Below are 23,421 nucleotides of genomic sequence, written 5' to 3' on the forward strand. Positions count from 1 at the left end.
GAGCTGTGACGGAGCAACGGGAACTCACTCCATTGTGCAGATTCGAACTGGCCACCTTCGATCTACCAGCCCAGCAGCACAGCGGTTTAAACCACTGCGCCACCTGCAGTCCCAGGCCTATTAGAACTAGTATATTAATTCATATGCAAATACATTGAACAATTTGTTTATTTATCTATTTATTAGGATATTTTTATCCTATCCTATACCAGTCGTCTCTGGACAGCTTACAATATAATAAATACCTAATAAATACAACAATCAATAGTAAGATAAAACATGACCGAGGATGTTAATAAAACCTAATTAAAATATTTTAAATTTAAAATATTGGGTAAATAAAAAGGTCTTAACTTGGTGCCAAAAAGCATATAATTTCAGCACCAGACAAACCTCTCTGGGGTGCACATTCCACCGCAGAGAAAGCTCTCCTCTGGGTTTTCACTCTCCTGACCTCCTTCAAGGAGGGTGTTCGGAGCAGGGCCTCTGCTGCAGATCTTAAGGGGCGGGAGGGTGTATAGGGGATCTGATGGGGGAAGGTGTTGGAAAATAAGTCTGTAAATTTGGCCTTGGATATTTGCTTGAAGTAATTTCCCTCACTTTTAAAATACTCATTTCTCACTTTATTGTTGTGCATCATTATTTATGTGCCACACTTCTGACGAGGGTCTTTCAGTCCCACATTTGATGTTATGTGTGTATGCTTCTGTGTTGTTAAATGAAAGTTATTTTGAAGTACATTAAGAGGAACTAATCTGTGATAGGAGATCTTTGAAACATCTTAGAGAAAGTTGTGAAGATGTTAAGGACAATTATGGTGCCAGGAAGGAGATTGTTTAGCTTTTGAGAAGTGAAATTTTTATTCCTTTCTTTATGAGTCATAGTTCATTGCTTTCCAGATTTAATGGTGAATTTCAAATGAAACCTTGCTTTTATATTTAGAACGTCATCCTGCTTACCATAGAAACTGTTGAGCTTTATGAATATAATTCATGAGGAACAGCTTCAACTGTCTGTTCAATAACATTTTCAAAGACTGAAGGTCAAGCAGGGGGAGTGCTTGGTGGAAGGCACCTGCTATGCCCACTTCATTCACCACTTCTTTATATGGGTTGTGTGTCACTTTAGGTAGAAACCTTGTATAGTCGATATTCATATGAACCAGAGGTTACACTATGACAATCCTTAGAACTTTAACAAAAAATTGCCTTGAAGTGACTTGCAAAGCAGGGGAGAGTTTCTTATTTTTGTTTACTTCATCTTTCCCCCTAGACAATAAAATACTTTAAATAGCCTAGACATCTGAATATGACATGTAGCATGGGAAACCAAATGAAATTGCCATATATGACTTGGTTCTTGTGGGAGTCCCAAATGCAGAAAGCCCTTATTAGCATCCACCTCCTTAAGGAGAAAGCGATAACAGACTGAAACTAATTAAGATATAAGCGTTTGTGCTTTTTTATTATAAGATCGAAGTTGTTATAGAATCATTTGATTCTGAAAAGTCAACTGGATATTTGCAACTCAAAGTTGGTTTTTAATTTCAAAAATTAGATAATCTCTGAAGGCTGAAGGTATTTTTTGTTACCAGATTTTCCCAACAACATCAAATTCACTAATCAGTTTATTCTTGTTCTTAGTTTCCTCAGACCATGAGCCCTGTGTTTGTTTATTTCATTCCTATACCACCCAGTAGCTGAAGATCTCTGGGTGATTTACAACAGGCCATAAAAACAATAAATAAAATACCATAAAATCTTAATGAATTGCAAGCATTTTAAAACAAAAATAATTAAACGCACACACACACCGGAGAGTAATCCTTTAAAAAGACCTGGGATGGGTAATCTCCTCAAAACCTTGGATGTCCAAGTGCATCTTTAAAAGCCTCACCCTAAAGGGCTGTGTTAGCCTACCACTGAAAAAGATGACAAGGTTGGCACCAGCTTGGCCTCATTAGCAAAAGCCACAGCAGAGAAAACTCTTCCTCTTCTCCTTGTCCTTTGAGCCTCCCTTGAAAATGGCACTCAGAGGAAGGCCCCAGATGTTGAATGGAATAGGTTTCACTTTTTAAACGTTTTAAAGCCCTAACTTTACAATATTTAACTTAGATGAGAAATGTGAATATATCATTTTCAGTACCTGAGTATGAAATTGTGTGTGTGACTATGCAGTTTTCTAACATTTACAAAAATCCTCTACAAGGGTAGACTAAATATTCATGTATGTATCCCTTCACAAGTAGCTGCTAGGTACCACCTGTTTTAATGCCGAAAGCATCATTAGGTCTTCGAATCATTGCATAATTGAAGGTGAGCGTTTATCCTTCCAACAGTGTAATATTGGAAATTAAGCTGTGTAGAGAATCCGATTGTGCTGCCCATTTGATAACTTTCAGGAAATTTAAGACAATGCATACCTCAGTAAATATTAATGTTCCAATACGCAGTCTGTATAATAAACTTATTACAATAAATGGTGAATGTTGGACATTGCCAGACATTTGGTTAAATGAAATATTCAGTGGGCTGTTGCTGTTACGTGCCATGAGTCATCACTGACAATCCTGTGAATAGATTGAGTGGAACTGGAACTCCTGAGACAGATTCCTCCTCATGCATGAAGGTCCCTGGTTCTTGGACCAGCTTTAGTTTTCTGTGAGGCTAAAATGGCAGAACAGACAAGGAAGAGACTGTATAGAAATTGTGATAGTGCCAGTTATTTCCATGGACAAGTGAGAGGTTACATGTAGACCCTTACTATCCTAACCAGTGTTTTATTTATTTATTTATTTATTTATTTACTTACTTACTTACTTACTTACTTACTTACTTACATTGCTACACTGCCTAGTAGCCAAAACTTTCTGGGTGTTTTCATTATCCTTGGAATCAACTGTAGGTGGAAAGAGTCTCAGATTTCAATTTGAGCATTGGTGCTAGGAAGGCCATTTCCCTAATCAAAATCATCCCATATACCCAAGTTGGAGTTTCTGTCATTTGGGAAAAAAGACAGGCACAGTAAAGCATCCCCCCCGCACCACCCGCTTTTTGAGCTCAGTGAAGATAATAACTTCTTTGTTGCAGGCACTTCTCAGTAGGGGCAAAATGTGGGTAAAATGGTTAATTATTCCTTTCATGTTGACCAATGTATTTTATCTGGATCAGGGCTTGCTTTTTAATGGCACACTTGTAACCATTACTATCTGCAGCCCTCACACTAAAACTGGATTCTTTTTGGGTATAGTTTTTGTTGCCTCCTTTGAATTATCGTAAGGCTACTCAATCATATATGCATTCAAAAGAAGAAAAGAAAAGGAACACAGCAAAAACATCTCTTATTCTAATATAGATAGCATTATTTCTGGGTGCTAGTCCAGGATCCTGAAGAATGTAATATTGCTAATAAAAAGATCAATCTGTTTGTAATATTGTCAATTACAAATCTCTTATAGATTTGCATAGCTCATACTAGTCTAAGATAAGAGACGAGTTAGGTGAGACGTGATACAAATATTTAAAATGATGTGTGCTGTAAAGAGGGAGACATTTTTCTTCCTCTCCGATAGCACTCAAACCTTGGGTCTTCCCATCAAGCTTTAGGACAGTTAAAAGGACATCCTTCACCACACAGCATATAGTTAAACTGTGGAATTCACTGCCATGGGAAGTGGTGATGCCTGCTAATCTGGATGGCTTTAAAAAGGGATTGGACAGATGCATGAGGGAAGAGGCTATCAGTGGTTGCTAGTCTTGCTGTCTGTGTGCTGCCTCTTTTACCAGAGGTGGCCTGCCTGCATACACCAGTTGCTGAGGAGCTTGGGCAGGAAAAGATCTTGCACCCATCCTGCTTGAGGGATCCAATGGGCAGCTGATTTGCTACCATGTGTATGGAGGGCTAGACTAGATGGACCTTTGATCTGATCCAGCATGTCTGGTAACATTAGTTAGTCATGGGAAAGAAGCATTATATCTGTATTGTTCTTGGGTTGGATTTTTTCCCTTTTATTTATTAGATGGAATGTAGGAGAAATATTTGTTTTTCTTGGTTTTTGAATAAGCATCAAGAAATGCAGTTTGTGCATCTACTTGAATCCTGTTTAATGGATTCTTTGGCATTCTGAAGTCTCTCTAGATGGACTGTTCAGGAATAGTAGAGAACGTAGAATATGTACATTGTATTTTCATGGTAAGACCAAAATAAGCTGTGTAGATTTCAAAAGTGCCATTTAAGTAAGTTGTCAAGGTCTACTATTTTGTTTTTGAATAGAATTGCCATTAGCAGAATCACAATTTCCTTATTTACTTGGGTCCTGGACCATTTTACAAGTTCCAAGGACTTTCTGAACTGCTATTGCTGCAGTGCTCACTACATTGTTATAAGTATGTTTCTAAGGTTTTATTACACATTGTGCCTTTCAGATTTATGAAAGGAAAACAGTGTTCTGCTTGTTCCAGTTTGTCTGTCATTTCAAAGATGTTATTTTTCCCAAGCCAAGAAAAGAAGAATGAAAACAAACCTTGAACAGACCAAGTTCATCCAATTAGTTATTAACCTTAAAAATCATTTACATGTTCTTAATATTTTGCTTATATGTCTATAAAATACATCCCCCCCAGATACTTAATGTGTTCTGATGAAGACTGGAAGATAGTACCCAGTACTGATAAACTTCTGCCTGGGAAGCCACCTCATGTTGAAACTCTTTGATAAGGGGACTAGGACTATCTTAGGAGAAGAAACATTGCTTTGACAGGATACCAGATGTTCATCTCATGTGTGCTAAGTTATCATAATCACTCTGACTATTCTGGTAATAGATAGGATAGATAGTTACCAGAAATTCTGTAAAATACATCAAAACACAGAAGCTCTATAAAATACACAAATACACAAGTTCTATAAAAGGATGAGATTATTACAAAAGTTACTATTAAGATTAAAATAACAGCTGCCAGCAGACTGTACCAACAAGCATTATATTGGGATTCATATAATATATATCAAAACAATACAATAAAGATAAGGCAGTGAAGAAGCAGGCTGGAGTCCTGGGAATTGAGGAAATATGACAGATTTCCACCCCCAAACTGGATTCCTCATACATCTCTAGTTAGGTATTTGCCATTATTAAATGTTTGAATTAGATCTTGATTAAATTGGGCTTATATATAAATTTCTGATGATTGCTTTTCCCTTTGACCCAAGTTGACTCTTCAGTGCTGTACTAGAACCTCCATGTTATTCAATGGAAACAGTTATTTTACTCCATTCCTACCATCAATATTTTGCTTATCTGATCTTTTACCCCAAAGCATTCTTGTATTCTTGTTTGTCCTGTCATTCAGTTTCACCACACTTAGCTGTTTTAACACAATCCATTTTCTGTATGATCTTAAAAAGCAGGATAAAATTTATACTTCCACACTCATTTCTCATGGAAAAGAGTGGCAATCCTATCAACAATGTTGATGCGAAAATGAAACTCCTTTTCCCCATCATCCCAGAACAGAGGGGTCTCTTTCTTTCTGTTCTTGATGAGATCATCTAACCAAAGTCCAAATTTCTCACTCAGCATTCTTGCTATTAATCCTAGTATCTCCTTCATACCAGCTACTAAATACTTAATTTCTAGAACAGCATCACTTACATGACAATCACAGACATCATGTTTGCCCTGGGATTCTTAGCGTTATTTACATGCTGTTTTCAAGATTTACTTCCAGCTAATTCTTATCAAAATAACTGAATATAGGTAGCTTCTCAACCATGGAATTATCTACAGTCTTCTCTTATATTTCCCTCCTAGTAGTCAGCTCTGCATTTTCTAGGGTATTCCTATCAAGGGGGGTAAATATCTCCCTTCCTATTTTCATGTTTCCAGTAGCCAGCTCGCTAGTTAAATAGCTATTTAAACAGCTACTTCCCCAAAGTTAGTCATTTGTTGTAGACATAGTTAACAAATCAATGAGGTTTATACCTTAGTGGGAGGTGAAATACTGTGTTTTGTGCTAGACACTAATTTCCCATGGTGTTCTATGAAGTCTGCCATCTTGGCATGCAATATCTTGCCCTCTCTCTCCACTGTCATTTTGCCTTACTGGACTATTTTCTTGACAGTGAAACGTGAACATCCTCAGCATAGTCTATTGGTTTAATAAGTTACCTGTTGGCTCATCCATTCTTTTTTTGAGATCTGAAATTGGAGTTATAACCAGTGATATACTGTTCCGCACCTGTTTAATTACTGGAGAGCACAGACTAAGATCAGATACCATGTCGTTGGCATAGTCATCAATACATAACTGTTCCACTTCAATCATAATACCATGTTTCCCCGAAAATAAGACACTGTCTTATATTTTTTTTGTTCAAAAAAAGCATTAGGTCTTATTTTTGGGTAGGTCTTATTTTGTTAATGTACAAAATGTACATTTAATGTACACCCTTCTGCTTGCACTTTTCTGCTGTGCACGCTTCTGCTCTGCACTCCAACTGCTGCCAAAAGCTGTATACACCGATCCTCTCCTGCGCCTGCTACCGGTACTGTCACAGGCAGCGGAGGAAGCAGAGATGCATGAGCCGATGCTTCCTCTATAGTGCCGGCTCCTGTGACAGGCGGAGTGCATTTGATATCACTCCACCCTTCACAGGAGCCACGACTGTAGAGGAAGTATCGGCTTAAGCCGCTCTGCACTCCTCTGCGCCCTCTGCACCACGCTGGCACTCTGCAAGTAAGCAAAAAAAGTAAGACCTATTACCAATAATTTTTGGTAATAGGTCTTACTTTCGGGGTAGGGCTTATATTATAGGACCTACCCTGAAATAAGATTAGGTCTTATTTTGGGGGTAGGTCCGATTTTCAGGGAAACACGGTAGTATACAGCAATGTACAGTAAAACAAGGAAACTGAAAAAAAAAATCTGCTGAGTCCTGATTAAGCACAACAGTGAGAATAAGATTGTGATCATACACCTTGAAGCAAGTTTGTTTCAAGGGAAAACGAGGAATAGTTAAATCCAACTTACTTGTTAGAGGAAGACCACAATAAACCACATTGCTGCAAAACACCATTTATTTCATCCAGGTAGCAGTTACAATACTGAAAACAAGTAAACTTAATGAAAGGCCCAAGACAAGCAGACAAAAAGACCGTGTAGGAGCAGGTCCTCTTCTCAATCACAGCCAGTAGAAAAATTAAGCTTTTTCCTCAGTCTAGATCTTCTTAGCTTTCACTTTTCAGCATTTGATCTTCAGCTATGGAGGTTTCAATTGCTAAGTTAGTTTGCCTTTCCAAAACCACAGAGAATCACTAACAAAGCAAATATGATGAATGAGCAAACATTTTCCAAAGCGTGCCTCAAGGTTGCCTCTGAAGTTTCTCAGTTTCAAACATGGTTCCTCATTAAGGCAGTGAATTTAACAGCTAGAATTCTTGTTCGTTTCGGCAGTTCTTCTTAACTTTGTTCTTTTATCCACTCTCATAGAATATTTGTTGTGGAATTTTTGAAAGCAAGAAATTTCAAGCAAAGCCTTCATGCTAGATGGTCAATTACTTTATCACTATTACAAAAACAGTTTGGAATACGCCTCTTCTTGCTTCCCCCATCCTTGTAAAGGATGTTTGAGCATGTTTCATTCTGCTTCCAAAAATTCACTATGCTTTAGAAAGGTTTAAAATACTTGGGTAAATAAAAAGGTTTTAGTGTGTGAAAGTCTTGGGTTCAGCATCATGCATGTCTCCCCAAGAACATATAAAAAGACAATATATAAATGTAATACCATGGAGCCCAAAGTTATCTGTTTTATCTGAAAAGTTCCTATACTCCTATATCGCCCACCTCACTTCTGAAGTGGGAGCTATGGAAGGACCTTTGAAGTTGAGATCTTAATACTTTGATCAGAAGATACATAATGCAGCAGCCTTACCAAGCAGGTTGAGGTCTTGTCAGGGCATGAAAGGAAAGCAGCCTCTGTACACTGCTATAAGTACAAAGAATGGTGGACTATGAAAAATGTAACACAAAAATGGCTAGGTTGACTTGGTGACCTGATCTCTCTAATCTTTGCACTCGTTACTTAGAGTTCTTGGAATCAAACTCAAGCACTACTAAGACTAGCACATCTGCAGCTTTTAGTACTGGTTAACTGAGACTGAACTCATACTGGGCTTAGATTTTCGGGGGTGGGATCAAATTGTCTTCAGCAATAAAAGGAAATCATTATCTTCACCAACTTTGTAAGGTTCGGTTAAAATATCACTTTCAGCTGCTTGAAAGCAGGGCACAATGCAAATGCAGTAAATAAGAGTAATACAGAAAGTGCTCCCTTTAATGGCATCTTAAAGGATCTCTCAAAATACGTTCCGGCCTCAATAAGAAACATAGGTGAAAAGCTTTGTATAGGAATAAGGGCTATTCTGCCTCCATTGACAGGTACTGAATGCTGTGGCGCAGCCTTCCTGTACCTGGAGCATGCTGGGAGCTGTAGTCTAGCCCATCTGGAGGTTACCCTCTGGGGCAAGGCTGCTAAAATAGCCACTTGTATGTTTTCAGCTACTGCAAAGCAGTCCGTCTCTGCTGCTTGCCGTTAACCCGCTGGGCCTTATCTGCTTATGTCATCCAAACCCAGCAATGTTCTCATGTGGTGTCTTATGTTTTCCTGAGAAAATGGGCCTGTATAATTAAAGCACAGCTATTCCAAGAGTTTTGTGAAGAAACATAAGACTGATCACCTTGACCATTGGTGAAGCTGTTTACAACATTAGTCTTTCAAGTCTATATTCAATCCTATTAGTATATTTGTGTATTTGGTTTGTGTATTAGCTATAATGTAATTTTGTTTTACAGGGAAGAAACACAAAGTTGAATTTCAGCATTTAATTGACCAAATGAATAAGAGAAAGAAAAATGTAAGTAAAATCAAAATGGATCCAAAGGAACCACTGCAGAAAAACGCATCCAGTGAAGAACTTCCTCTAGATACTGGTATGAAATACTGATTTACAATGTGGAATAAAAAATGGGTATAATGTCATTAAGGAATGAAAGCCAGATTTCTAAAACATTTGTCCAAATTTAAGTTGGATGATTATTTTGCATATTCATGAATGTCCAGTTCAGGATGATGCTTATCATGATGTCCAATTCTGACAAGGTTCAGTTGTTGTTATGGTTAACAAACCTTCCTCAACTCATGGAATGTTTTGGGTCTGGGGGTCATTCATTAACCACAGTAACAACTCACTCTGTACCAGATAGTATATGGCTATCTTTCAGGTATAATTATCAACCATGTAAATACTGTTGTATGATCTTTTTGGTTATCTTATCAGCCCCTGAACGGGGATATTTTTATTTATTTATTTATTTATTTATTTAAAACATTTCTATGCCGCCCCCATTGCAACAAAGCCTTGGGATGGCTCACAAAGAATACATAAAAACATACATAAATAATAATAATATAACAATTTAAAAGAAAAAAACATTTAAACCCCCCCCCGGTGCATTCTCAGCTAAAAATTTTAAAATCCTAATTAATTCAATAAGCAATTAAAATAAGTTCATGGAATTTTAATTTTAGGATCGGTCCTGAAATGTGTGCTGTAGTTTAGTACAGAGATGGTTGAAATATAAGAGGTGGATTGAATATTATTATGTCAAGCCCTCCTCTGATTCACTATTCCAAATAAGCTTACCACACACTTATCAGCCAGATATCTTTTATTTACAGCAGGGAATTTGCTGAAATCATAAATCTACATTAACTGAATCATTTCAGTCAATATCAAATTCACCACGGACCAGTGAAACTTGTATGCTTCCTGTCCCTTTCGTCCATTCCACTTTAAGAGCAAATCACAGTTCTGTTTATGTTTATTCTTAGGAATATGGTTTGTTACAACCAAAGTGGATCAATATGAAACAAAAACAGTGGTTTAGGATCTTGGGCTTTTAACTTCAGTTAAAACAATTATCAGAGCTGTCCCACCCTGTTGTGAGGTAACTCACGCTTCAATTAACCCACACAGCAGACCGTATATCAGCTAAAAACTTTTATTGCTACTCACTACAAGACTTACGATGTAACTGATAAGCTCCACTAACGAGCTCCCTATTGGCCACAGTTGCTGCTTCTTTCTGAGTTCTCTTCAAAAGCATCACGTGGCATCAAACCTTCCTGTCTCGTCTTTCCGCCCATGGGTGTGACAGACCCCTGTCCCTTTGTCGTAATTGGGTCTGTCGCGTTAAGACTCTCCTATTTTGGGCATGTGCCAAACTCTCCGTCATGTCTTCTTGCCCTCCTGAACTCTGTCCAGCAGTTTCAGAGCTAGGAGCCCGGGGGGGGGGGGCACCTTCCTCAGGCAGCCCAGAGCTAGAATCAGAGGGAGCGACTCTTTCAGACGCTTCCCCATCAGCCTGCGGGGGGGTTGTATGCTCAGGGGCCGAGGGATGAGGTGGTGGAGAGGTTTCTTGCTCAGTAGCTTGAGAGCCAGGCTGTATATGGGCTGTCTGGGCACTGGTTCTCAAATATAAGTCTCCCTGGTCCATTGCCAACCTCTCACTGTCAGCTCCTGCCTCTTCCTCACGAGTGGACGTCTCTGCCGAGCCATCAGGCACGACACACCCGTAAAGCAGGATGAGGCATTCCTTCCTCAGGTGGTAGACAGGAAGGAGCAGGAAATTGTACAATCACCCCTTCCCCATGCCAGGAGGCCTCTGCTCTGCAACCACCACCAGCAGGTGCTTTAGAGAATCCAGCCAGCTGCCTTTGTGCTTGTCAGCTGGAACACGTGTGGGGCATTTTGCAAGGCCCCTGGCATCTCTTGCTCTCTTCCTGAAGTTCAGGATCTTGGAGGACAGAGCTGTGTGCATGCAAGGTAGCCAAACCACCTAGATGTTGGGGAGGACACTATCCTCGCCCCACTTTTGAAGTAAGATTCAGCTGCCAGTCTAATCAGCTTCTGCATATGGGATGGGAGTAGAGAAGCAATTCTCTTGAATGATAGAATTTATCTTCACCACATGTGGCAAATTGTCTTGGGGCAGCTCAACTCATTACAATCATCCTGTAAGCCTGGGGTCCCCAGCGTGTTGCCTCTATCTCTCTTGGCATGTTCCGGGCTCCCTGTTTCCCTGGTTTTATTTTAAAAATCATGCTGTTGATCACAGCTGGCTGGATGGATGGCAAGAACACAGCAAAGCAAAGGTCTGCCTTCTGTTATCATCTTTATTGGAGATCAAAAGAGCTCGTTTGGTCCTTAGAGCTCAAACCCCATCTCTGCCTCGAACTTGGGTTTCTAGAGAAGCTACATTTCACCATTGGGCTTCTGGGAAATGAGGGGTTTCTGGTTGGACTTGCCCTCCAGGATAGTCAGTTGATGGGTGAGTCACACACGTGTGCACCCAACTATTTTATGGATGCGCTTGCAGCATTCCATCAGCATATGCAAACATGCTGCACCTTGATGCAGAGCCTGGCAGGGTGGCCAGGGAGGCAGGCACTCCCTCGCTGGAGGAGCTCACCCTGCCCAGGCATACAAATACCAGGCCCCCAGCCAGACCAAGGGGCCATGAAGAGCGGTGGCATGAATGCATGCAGTAGCAACAACAGTGGCACTGCCCCGGCGCCTGGCTGCCCAGGATGGCATTGAGACTTTCTGTCACTGGGGAGAGTAAGCGCAGGGTGGCCCTTCCAGGGTGCGGTGAGCCAATGCAGGCCACCCCGAGGGTTGTTCCTTCCCTCAGATGCCTGCAGTGGAACTCCCACCCTTTCAAAGTGGGCCGGTGTTTTGGGGGCCCCACCCTTTCCCTGTGGTTGTTGTGGGCAATGCCCACCCATCCAAGCCCAGGGAAGTGCTGTGGGGAAGGGGCGCTTTGTGCCCCACGGTCATGCTCCATTTACACGGTTGCAGTGCGTGTACTTGAGATGGCCTGGAGGGGGAATGGAAGCTTTGAGTAGCAAGAAAGCCACAGAACAAGGTCTCAGGGGCCTTATATGGCCTGTGAGCCACGTGTTGGACAACCCCAGTCTAAAGGATCTCATTTCATTTCATTTTGGTTTTGAAAAATCATGTGCATCTTAGTGATCATCCATTTGTCCAGCACTTGTCTTTTCTACATCTTGCAGTGCTTTCTCCTGTATGTTGCAGTCTCTGTGGCATCAGTTCCACATGTGGAAAAATGGTCTGAGTTATTATTATCCGTAATATGGACCAGAAAAATTAATTATTATTGTTTTTATTGCATTTATGCACAGGGTTGTTTTTGATCGCATCTCTAGAAAAATAATTTTGCATTTTCGTGCTGACAGTTGGGTTCATCTAAGTTATCTAAATCCCAGTTCTTCTCAAGTTAACAAGATGGCTTTGCTGGCCTGTCAGTGGCTCTTGACCTGTTTTCTTTACTAAAACCCTCATGAATAAAAATAAATAGAAATACCAAGATGCTTTTTGGACCTTATCACTGACATCTTAGGCAGCACTTGAAGCCAAAGCAAGCTTGAAACTCTTCCAAGAGTAAAAGTACTTTTAGCCTATCCAGCAATAGTTTATCTTTCTTTGCATATTCAAAATATTATTTGATGGAAGAATCCCAAACAAGCATTAGTCTCTATCTTGAAACATTTTTAGATGGATAGTTTTAGAAAACCAGAAAACCTTTTAAGACTTTTAGTTAAATATTCAGTGTTATATTCTATACAATAGATGTAAAGGAGAGATTGGACTTTCACACATTAGACACTTATGTCAGTGCAGTGGAAAAATCTGGACAAACCCACTCAGCAGTTTCAGGTAACATACGGGTAGGTGGGAAAATGACCCCTACGGAACCCAGTGCAGGAGAATCTATAGGACTGAGCAGTACTCTTTAAGTACCACCTTCTAGGGCCAGTCATCCAAGTAGGAACCACTGTAATGCAGTAGCTGGCTGCTTCCCTGTCTAGCTCAGATAGTCATTGAAATATGTCAAGAGTGTCACATTGCCTCTGTTTTGCTTCCAGTGTTGCTCATCATACAGTGTGTCCAGGACTGTTTCCATGCCAAAATGCAGCCTGAACCTTGACTGATTTGGATTTATGTAATTGGTCTCACCCAAGAGCATCTGGAACTGGCTAATCACCATTCGCTCAAGGACCTTGCCCAGGAAGGAAGCCTCAGCCATGAGTTTATAAAGAGCTAAGCAGGGCTGTCAGGAGCAGACCCTTTTGGAAGGAATTCATTCATAGGGTTGCCATAAGTTGGAGGTGACTTGATAGCCTGTCAGAATAACAAAGGTTCTTAAGATCTTCTGGGCGCAGAGAGAATTTCTTCAGGAATGGTCCTATCACTGCTTCTTTCAAGCAGCATGGGAGGTATTAATGGCTCACAAGGAGGCGTTAATCACCTCCCTGCTTGCCAGCTGTTTCCTTCTTGCTTGTATAAGCCAGGAAGGACAAGGGTCCAGTATGGATGTGGCACATGAAACTGTCTAAACACCTTGTCACCCATCCTTCAACAATATCAACTAATAAACCACAAGAGGTTTTAGGAGTCAAAGAGTTCAGCAGACAAAATTCTAGAGCGGATAATAAATCCAGGAGAAAGAATGTGTCATTAGTCCAATTGATGACAGAGTGACTGGTTTTGGGGAAAGACTTGGGCAAGAGTTCCAGAGTCATGATACTTGTTGACAGCATAGAGTTTTCTGGTTACATAAAAAGCAACCAAAGCATGTTCAGTAAAAGGAAAAGCATAGTAGATGAGAAAGGAGCGTGAGAGAGTAAAGGAGAGAGGACTCTAATAAAGTGGGGGTATAGCTGATAAATTCATTAATAGCTACTCTGTCTCAACTACTGCATTTGATCTGTTCCTCATCAATACATCAGATCCCAAATTATCTCTTCTTTGCCCTCTTGGGCTGCTGCAGCTGACTGAATACATTAACATTCTCCTTCACTTGTGCTTGGTTCCCATGGAAGATTTCCTAGCAGTACTTTGGAAATAAGCTCAAGGCCAAACCATAGCTTTTAGAGAAGGCCCCATGTATCCTTGGGGCTTTACTCTTCCTTTTGCTGTAATCAGCTGGGAAGTTGAACTGTCACTGCATTCATGATAGCTACCTTCTCATGCTTGTCCTAAATTCTGCATGGTGCTTACTAAAAGCTGAAGCAAGCATCAATTCAGAGGCAACGAGGCCTACTCTACAGGGCCAAATCCTTACAGATACCCTTGTTTTGCCTCAGCTGTATGATGAACCGCTTTGGTAGTTTCTAAGAAGATCTTCGATCTTGGTTCTCCAGCTGTAAAATGCTGAATATACTTATTTGCCTTATATATATATATTTATAAGAATAGAATGTGAGTACTCTTTGCAGACTAAACTGGCTTGGATTCTAGCTTCCACTTGTGAAATATGACTTTGTGTTGTCCCCTTTCTGCTTCCAGTCCCATACTGTACCAGGGGGTGCCACATTCACCAGAAATTGCTTTTCAGGAAGGCTGAAAAGCAAAAATCGAGGGCCCTTCCTTCCATGAGCAGAATTTTTTCCCACCAGGGAATGGCATTTCTGCTATGCAGAAATCATACATCAATTGCTACAACAGTGTCTAGTAATAATAATTAATTAGCTATACATCTTTTTAGAAAAGCATCCAGTTTACATTAGAGTTTAAAAAAACTTCAGAAGAGCATGACTTCTGTGTTCAATGACTGTAAGGGGAATAATTCATGTTCATCACTGAGAGACAGAGCTGCTTCATTTTGTAGGCTTGGTAATTTCTCTATGATGAAACATCTTCTGAGAGCAAATATGTCTCCCATGGACACACACCTGTATAGCAATCATTTTAGTTTTATTTGTTGTAGTCGACATTGGAAAAATCTATTTTTGTAATTTCTTTTTCATTTCAACTGTTTGTGTAGAGTGTTTTTTTTAAGATTAGAGAAATGATTAAAACTGTTGTTGAAGTATAGCTGTAGTAGTTTAAAGTATGGATTTTAAAAGGGGTGTGCATTGTACAAGCACAATGTATTACTCGTATTTCAGTACATTTGAAATATATAAAAAGAAACATAGATAGATTGAAGTAAAAATCAATTGAAACATAGTTAAGCCAATGTACTTAAGCTTATTTTATACTGTTTCTGCCAGGAAAAACACAGAGTGTTGAACAAATAGACCAGGCCTCCATTTCAAATTGCTTGCCTGAATCAGAACCTCCAGTCTGTGGAAAAAGTCAATCTGTTGACTGGCCTGAAGTCAGAGGATTGGGTCCTACATGCTCATTTCAGTCCTCTGAATCTTCCAACAGGTACGTAGGTACAAATATATGCTTGCATGTTTTGCCTTTTGTCATCGGGAGCATGAAGTGTAAGAAGTGTACAGAAGTGTAAGTAGAATGTTTTTTTTTAACGAAATTTTATTAAAATTTTAAACTACTACTAAAAACATCAGTTCTCATAGACATTGGACTTACTGGGTCAGCCCCCTACTACATATCTTTTAACATTCTATAATCATATTCAAATCCATTTATAATAACTTGAAGACATCTAGATCAAAACCAAGTCCCATTTCTCCAACCACTAAGAAAAAAAAAGCTGTTCCGAATTTGATAGAAGTCACTATCTTCCTTCTCCTTCATCCGTAAAGTCAGTCCATCCGTTTCTTGCAAAGTCCTGTTTCTCTTAACCAATATTAAAGGAAAGAATCTCCAAGTTGGATGAAAGTCAATATTGTCTTTCTTCTTCACTAATAAGTTCAATCTAAACATTTCTAGACAATTCAAAACCTTTTCATTTTTCTAATAGTAGAGAAATAAATTCCTCACTTCCACAGTTACAAATAAAGTCAGAAACATCCATTTAACATCTTTAAAGACATCTTAGCTAATCTATTTGGTGGCAGCTAATACCTATAATATCTTTTAAACAGGCTTTCTTTAAGCTAAGTTGCTAATGTTTCATCTAGCTTAGTCAAATACAGTTAACTCCTTATAAGAGCCCAATTCTTTACAATCTTTAACATATCTCGCTTATATCTGTCCCTTATGTCATCAACAGCAGTAGCTTAGCCTTTGCATATCACATATAAGTCTGCCAACCCATTTAAGTAATTCCTTTTTAAGATAATATGTTCTCTTATTTTTACTCTATATCATAAAAAACCCAACTTATGTTCACATATCCAACATTCACTTAACCTCTTTAAAAATACCTTAGCCAATCTATTTAGCGACAACTATTACCTGTAATATCTTTTAAACAAGCTCTCTTTAAGTTACTAATGTTTCATCTACCTTAAACATCATCTAATCATATACAATTAACTTCTTATGAGAGCCCAACTCTTTAGCATCTTTAAGGTATCTTAAAGATATCTTTAAGTGTAAGTAGAATGTTGAGTAGATTTGAAAGCAGTGTGTAATGACATAGTGCTAAAACCTTATGATGTACTGGGTGATTCTTCCCCTCCTCCTTCCAGTGATGAAATGCAGATTCTATTGCAGTATAGGTAAGCACAAGTGCTTGGAGTCCCTTTGATCCGTCATATACTATCCTCCTACTTCAAGTTGTCTATCACAGAACCATGAAATCCGTTGCCCATTCCATTGCCTGTTTCTGTTTTCTGCCTATGCAAATATTGTAGAAATGGGAATCTGTTTTTTCCTGGATGTTCATCTACTCTGCTTTCATTGGTCCATTTGGATTTTCAAACATTAGGTCTCATGCATATGAGAACTTGTTATGGTACTTGGCAACAGGTATGGATATTTGATTTGTTGTTTTTGAATGTATTGTCGCTATTTGGGTAGTAACTTTAGCTCTGACAGGCATGATAAGATTTTTGGCTACCTCACTCCCATTTGAACATGAGACTGTGCCATATCATAGTACCATAATCACAATCAGTTTTTGGAAGTCCTCTCAAGTTCAGGTTTAGTTTGTCATGTGGCATAGCCTTCAAAGCCCTTACTCCTGGAACTCATGGGATAGTTCTTTCATGTCAGTCCAATGATGTTTTTTCACTTAGACATATGTTTAAGGGCATTGAACTAGCATCAGTGCTACAACTCTGAAGTGTGACAACTTGAAGGCAAATCTAAATATACCTGACACCTAGGATAACAGGAATACCGGATAGTGTTGCATACAGTGTTAGATCATTGATCCACCTAGTTCACTATTGTCTAAACATACACACACAACTTCTTTTCAACTGCAGGCACTTTTGGCAATTTAATAAACTTATCTTGGGCACCACCACAAAATGGACCCCATAAGGGATATAGCAAATGACAAGTAACCTCCCAGAGGACTGAGTGAAACTTGAACTGGGATCTGAGCCATAAAAGAGTAAACAAATCCTTGAATTCAGCTTTCAATATTAACAGAAAATTTGTTAATTTAAAAAGAAAAGTGAAAGGGTATGGTACCTTGGTGGGGGCAAGGAAAGGTGGCCAGGCATCTGGTTTACCACTGAAATATGGTCACATGAACATGGAAAATGCCTTATACCTATGGAATAAATTTGTTTGGTATGAATTTTAATAAAATTGATCTAATTCACCATTCTGAACTAATACAGAAGCCTGATCACAATAATCCGTCTGTTTTTGCACATCTCTGAGTGTCAAGGTACAGTTCTCTTATGCAAAAATGTGTACCCAAATACATGGATAAGATAAATTTCAGCAGAATAGTCTGTTGCAACATAAACAAGGGAGGTTATGACACCTCGGAGGCTAACAAAGAAATATGTACCCAATTATGAACAAATTTTATGTGGAATTTGCAAGCCGATGTAGAAATCAGATGGAATCAGCATGCCTCCAAAGTTTTGAAAGTTGTAGAAAATTAAACAGATTCCTCCATTCCTACCCAAATCAGGGTGAACTATTGGAACATCTAGTTTATTACACTGATTGGTGGTAGTTCTCCAGGAGTTCAGACAGGGAATGGATTGAACTTGGGACCTTCTCCCTGTAGAGTGTATGCTGTACAACTAAGCAGTAGCCCTTCTTCTGGAAACTTGTTAATGTAAAAAAAAACCCTGAAATTTAAATTTTAAAAGTCATAACAATCTTGTGTCTGTATGACATTGAAAGTTGGTGGTTTTGAGAGTTAATGTTCATTTTTTCATCTTTCGCATGTTTGCTTTAACTAGGGACCCTCATCTGCGTATGATTAGTTGATTCATGCTTCAGTGGTGACCTTTATTTGACTTTTCATGTTTGTTTTTGAGAGAAAAAAATAATTAGACAAGCACATGAGAATGCAAAGTATGTAAAAGAATTTGGAAGGGGAAATTGGCAATGTCTGTTACATTCTGAGAAAACAGCTTTTGAAAATGTAAATTTCCAGCATACTTAAGGAACAGATGTTCCCTATTGTTACAATATCTCTGGCTAGCAGAATGTTAGTCCCTATGCGCTGTGGTCGAATAATTGACCATTGTTGCTATAGTTTTATGCATCTTGGTTTTATGGTTATATCTCATCCTGAAGGTTTTGTGTGTATTTGAAATCTCAGTGTTATATGTAAGTAATAGGCAGCTAAACAGTTTATAGGCACTGTTCACTGGCAGTTTATTTTAGGCACCTAGGAATCTGCTTTATACTGGCTCAGACAATATCTCTATTAACCCAGCATGGTATATTTGGACTTATAGCTTCCCTGTAATTGTGTTCATGTTGTGCTTTCATGTGCAGCTTATTGTCCACTGTGTGGACAGAATTATGGCCTAGATAGACCTTTGATCTAGACCTCTTCTTATGTCCTTAAACCTCTGCCAGAGGTCATCTTCATATCTCCTCCTACCTTATTCATCTATTGCAGATTCCTGGCATCGAGCCTTCTGTATACAAAGTCCGCTCTCTGCTGCTCCATTTTGACAGTCAAGTTACTTAGTTAATATTTTTAAAAATGATTTTAGGCTGCTGTTAAAGTAAAAGGGTTGTAAGCAATTTATCCATGCAACAATCATTCATTGTTTTAGTGTTTAAAAAAATATGTTCATAGAGGGCGGGAGAGGTAGGTCTGGGTGAATTGCTGTACCATATATGTCTCATCTGCTATATCTGTCTTACCCTGAAAGTTACCAGAAAAGAATTGGGTGCTCCTCACGGAGAATCCTCATTATGCTAGCAAGTGCAAATACCTGGGAGATGGTGTAAAACAGGTTTCTTTATTGATAAATTAGCTGGCAAACAGATATGAACACAACAAAAGTTTTTACTTTACTGCATTGGGACTCATGCAGAGATACATTGGGCAAGTTCCTCTGAGAGTAGGTAGTTTTGTTGTTGCTGCATTGGGGATACTTGAATCTGATCCAGAGAAGAGGTGGAAATATCCATCCATAGAAGAATCAGAATGGAAAATGGCAAGGCTGGAGCAGTGAATTGTAAATAGGTGCAGCGTGTCTGAGAGCATATGATTCGGCAACCTTGCTGAAATGAAGCAGGATTGGGTTTGGTACATGTTCAGGTGGGAAACTGCTTGAGGACCACATATACTCTGTCCTGAGCTTCATGATGGATTGAAGTTGAAATACAAATGTAGTCAAGGAGACAGAATTGGATGGATGGAGTGTTTGGGGCTTACAAGGTTTTAATTTTTCATGGTGTTGGATGTTCCATCGCAACACACTAGCACATTGTTCCATATAACATTGTTTGGGAATTGCTGGAGTGGCCTGTATTCCAGGTGCTAGTAATAAGCAGTCCATTTTCAAAAGGTTTCCCTATTTAGTAGATTGCTCTTCATTATATCCACTGTTAAATGATGATCGATAAGCTTTTTGTTTGAAAATATTGATTAGCAGTAGTGCTTTCAATTCATACCTCAGTTGATAATGTTGGACATCTAACAACAGTAATAGTCTTTCATTTTTCCATGTTTATGTAAAAAGTCAGCTTTTTTAGCAGCTTGAAACTCAAGTGCATAACTTCCGAAAGGTGCTGTTGATTATACTATGATGGCTGCTGTTCATCTTCTGTGGGGTCAGTTGGTTTGCAATCTTTTGTAATCTGCATGATGGTAATTTCAGTTTTCTGACACTTTCTCATACTCATAGAGAGATGCTCTGCAGATAAATAATGCTGTGGTTTCAGAGCTGAATGGGCAAATCAGTATAGTTAAAGATGTAAAGATTTAGTTCCTTGAGAAGAAAGGAAATACATTGTTCAGAAGACAGAGCTATCATAGACAGCTCTAATTACACTGAACAAGGCATGTGGGTGCTTTATTCATGGATTGTGCCTGTATTGACATCAACTACTAATTTAGCAGTCAATTGTTTTACTTCAACATGTGTTAGCTACTTTATGTTCAATGCCAAAAAATGCTAGATTTCTACATGGCGGTGCTCTGTTTTAGTTACAATGGTTATTAATGAAAATATCATTGTAAGTCTTCCGGACTTTTGTTGGAATTGTATAGCTCTTGTTCACAGATTCTGCTGAAAGAACTGTCAAGCTGTTGAAACTTAAAAAAAAAATCTTGTTTTCTAAGGTTAGGCCATATGTCCTTTGAGAAAACACTTTATAAAGACTCTAATCCTATTCTAAACATAGAATCATAGAATAGTAGAGTTCATGTTTCGATGAACTAAGAAACAAGACATGGATTCAGAATAAGTGTAGCCAGAAGCTAAAAATATGCATATTGGGCCTTTTAGAATTGGTTACCCACAATAAATTTGAATCCCCAAATATTTCAAGACTTTAATTTCTGTCAGTCTTGAATGGCATCTCTCCCTTGGGCATGTTGTTTGTACAAGTGCAAGTTTTGTTGATGGATCTTTGCGAAGGTGACCTGTATTGCATTTTATCCTGTACCGCTGTGATACTTATGTGCTCATTTAGTTGTAAATACTGTGGTTTTCTTAAGTTAATTTTTCCTTCTCTTTCTTGTTTGTGTGTTTTCAACTTTTGCTAGCTGCCCAGAGGCTCCCTGCTTTTGGGTGGTATAAAATGAAAACAAACAAACAAATAAGTATTGTATTACAAAGAACATATATAATGGAGTTTAAAGGGGAGGGAAGGGGAGAGGCAGCAGGGACATCTTGCATTGCAAGAATTATCAGAGAGATACCCTCCAGCACCAGTGAAATGTTGGGGCAGTACGGAGTGCAAAGAGAGTTAGCAACAATGTTTTCAGATGCAATAAAGGCATGTTGGGAAGGTTGTGCCTCATTTGCCTTATATATTGTATCTTATATATATTGCCTTATATTAGTTTCTGCTATTGTTGGGCTGCTATTTGATACTTAACATTGTGAGTAAAAATCCTCATGAATTTTTTCTGAAGAAAAACTTGCAAGAGGCAAAATGAAGTCACTTTGGCTCTCCTTACTTTCCATCTACTGTTCATCTTTCACGGAGTTACTCAGAATGACAGTATTGAAGAAGTCTTGTCTGGGCTTTAAATCCCACAAGGAATCCTATGCTGCAGCTGTAATAACATCGGTGCCAAGCTTTAGACTTGAGTTCCAGGTTATCATTTTTATGCATCCAGTGCCTGGAACAATGTTCTACTGTTCTGTTCTTTGACATTTGCTTAATAACTCAAAAACACACTGTAGACAAACTGAATGCAATGATCAAGTGTAATGTTTATGGGTCTACATCTTAGGATAGTTAGAGAGTAATTGCTCCAATTTTTCATATCAGGTCACAGAAAACAAAAGTTCAGATCTAAAAGCAGTAAGGAACTGGCTGTTTTTTATTCATATGACATCAATCTTGAAAGTATGCCTTCTTCAAGAAGATGACACTGTGATCAAAGTAATTTAGGTTTTCACTGACACAGATATTTCACTTTATGCATAGTAGATCTTCGACCACAAAAAACAAGGAATGGAACTATTTTAATCTAAGCAGATTTAGGGTACAGTCTTATGAGGTTCACCTCTGAGAAAACACCACTGAACAGATGGGGCTTCTGAGTGAACATGCACAAGGTTGTGCTGCCAGAATGTGTGTGTTTATATCTTAAAGGTTTTTACTAGGTAAAGGGCTTCTACAAATAATTTATGGAATTAGCAGAATAATTATGAAGCATTAATTTTCTGGTGGACATCAAACTATTTTTCAAAAAGAATCCATACTCTTTGTTTCTGATCTACCGGAAAACCATCCCCAATCTTAAGGGGACACACTTAAGACCCTGCCCAACACCTCACTCCATTAGCATATGCACTAATGTACTACATGACAAACGTATATTCATTGGAGGACATGGGTTTACTGTTGGCTATGTTTTGGATATGTGCTGGCTTTTACTTAGGGTGGATTGATTCAAATCAGAGTAATATTGAAGCAAACCATTGATCTAAATTCTTTAAGAAAAACACAAGTTTAAAACATATTTCTCATTTTGAGATTCCTGTATTCCCGAACAAGTATGCAAGCATAGTGGCTTACAATTGAATTCAGTGTTCACATACGAGTGTTCTTCAAAAGTTTCCGCACTTTTTAAAACTCCATTTATTAAAAATTTCAAAAACAAGTTACAGCACTTTTCTACATAGTCACCTTCTTTTGCGATGCATTTTTCCCAGCGTCCTACCAACTTTTTAATGCTATCAGCAAAAATATTTTTAGTTGACCACGTAGCCACTGATGCACTGCTGCTTTCACATCATCATCACTTGAAATTCTTCTTCCCCTTAAAGCTCTCCATCCATCACACTAGTACGGCCATTTTCGAACATTTCAGTCCACTCAAGAGAGAACTTTATCCCCAGACTGAGCACACATGCAGAGATGAATTTGTGCTCTGGTACACCTTCTGCCCACAAAAGGCGTGTGACAGAACACAGTTCCTCTTTGCTGCAATGTATAAGTTTTGTAGCCATCTTTACCACAGCATGACAACTCTTATACTAAACTGCAAGGGCAGCCAGCTTGCCACACAGCCTAGTCACATGCCACTCTCAGGCACGACCAATTACTACTACTCCCGCCCTCGCCATTTCCAACGAAAATATAAAAGTGTGGAAACTTTTTGAAGATCCCTCGTAAGTACAAGCACAAACCATTCGCTCTTGCGAAGGTGAAGGTGAAGGTGAAGGCTGCATGCAGTTCTGTGCATGTTTTGTTGGATGAAAATAGGACTAAAAAGAAATTCATTGTGGAACTCAGGTAAGTAGAACACAGCTATTACCACATCATGGTTATAGGCTCTGTAGATTATTTTAGTAATAAGCAGGATGGCATTTCCTAGATCCTGCCTGACATGATTTGTTGTTCCCTGGCTCCAGCTGAAAGCCCACAAAAACAAATATGGTACAAGGGATATTGTATAATTCATAATGCTGGACCACATTGATCAGATTTTTTCGCCATGATTTTCCTGTTAATCCAGTGCACTTAAATGGTTTGATAGTTGGCTATGAATCAGTTTGAAGAGGTAACCAGTTGGATCCAGA

At 38.9% G+C, this 23,421-nt stretch overlaps 1 protein-coding gene across 11 annotated transcripts in view; it reads left to right on the forward strand.

Annotated features, from left to right (window-relative positions):
- The window catches only part of RAD18 (RAD18 E3 ubiquitin protein ligase), a 121,150-nt gene that overhangs the window by 55,904 nt on the left and 41,825 nt on the right, over nucleotides 1-23,421 (forward strand). For 10 of the 11 annotated variants that reach the window (XR_006416789.1, XM_044451971.1, XM_044451975.1 and 7 more), the window contains exons 10-11: nucleotides 8,853-8,990; nucleotides 15,139-15,298. Coding sequence is in view for 10 of the 11 variants with exons in the window: in XM_044451971.1 (XP_044307906.1) it covers nucleotides 8,853-8,990; nucleotides 15,139-15,298 (298 nt within the window). In the remaining variant the exon portion in view is untranslated. Of the gene's footprint in view, nucleotides 1-8,852; nucleotides 8,991-15,138; nucleotides 15,303-23,421 lie in introns of all 11 variants that reach the window. The other variant, XM_044451978.1, reaches the window with a different exon arrangement.

This window comes from Varanus komodoensis, unplaced genomic scaffold (assembly GCF_004798865.1).
Source record: "Varanus komodoensis strain SLA01 unplaced genomic scaffold, ASM479886v1 scaffold6_4, whole genome shotgun sequence".
Classification (NCBI taxonomy): Eukaryota; Metazoa; Chordata; class Lepidosauria; order Squamata; family Varanidae; genus Varanus; species Varanus komodoensis.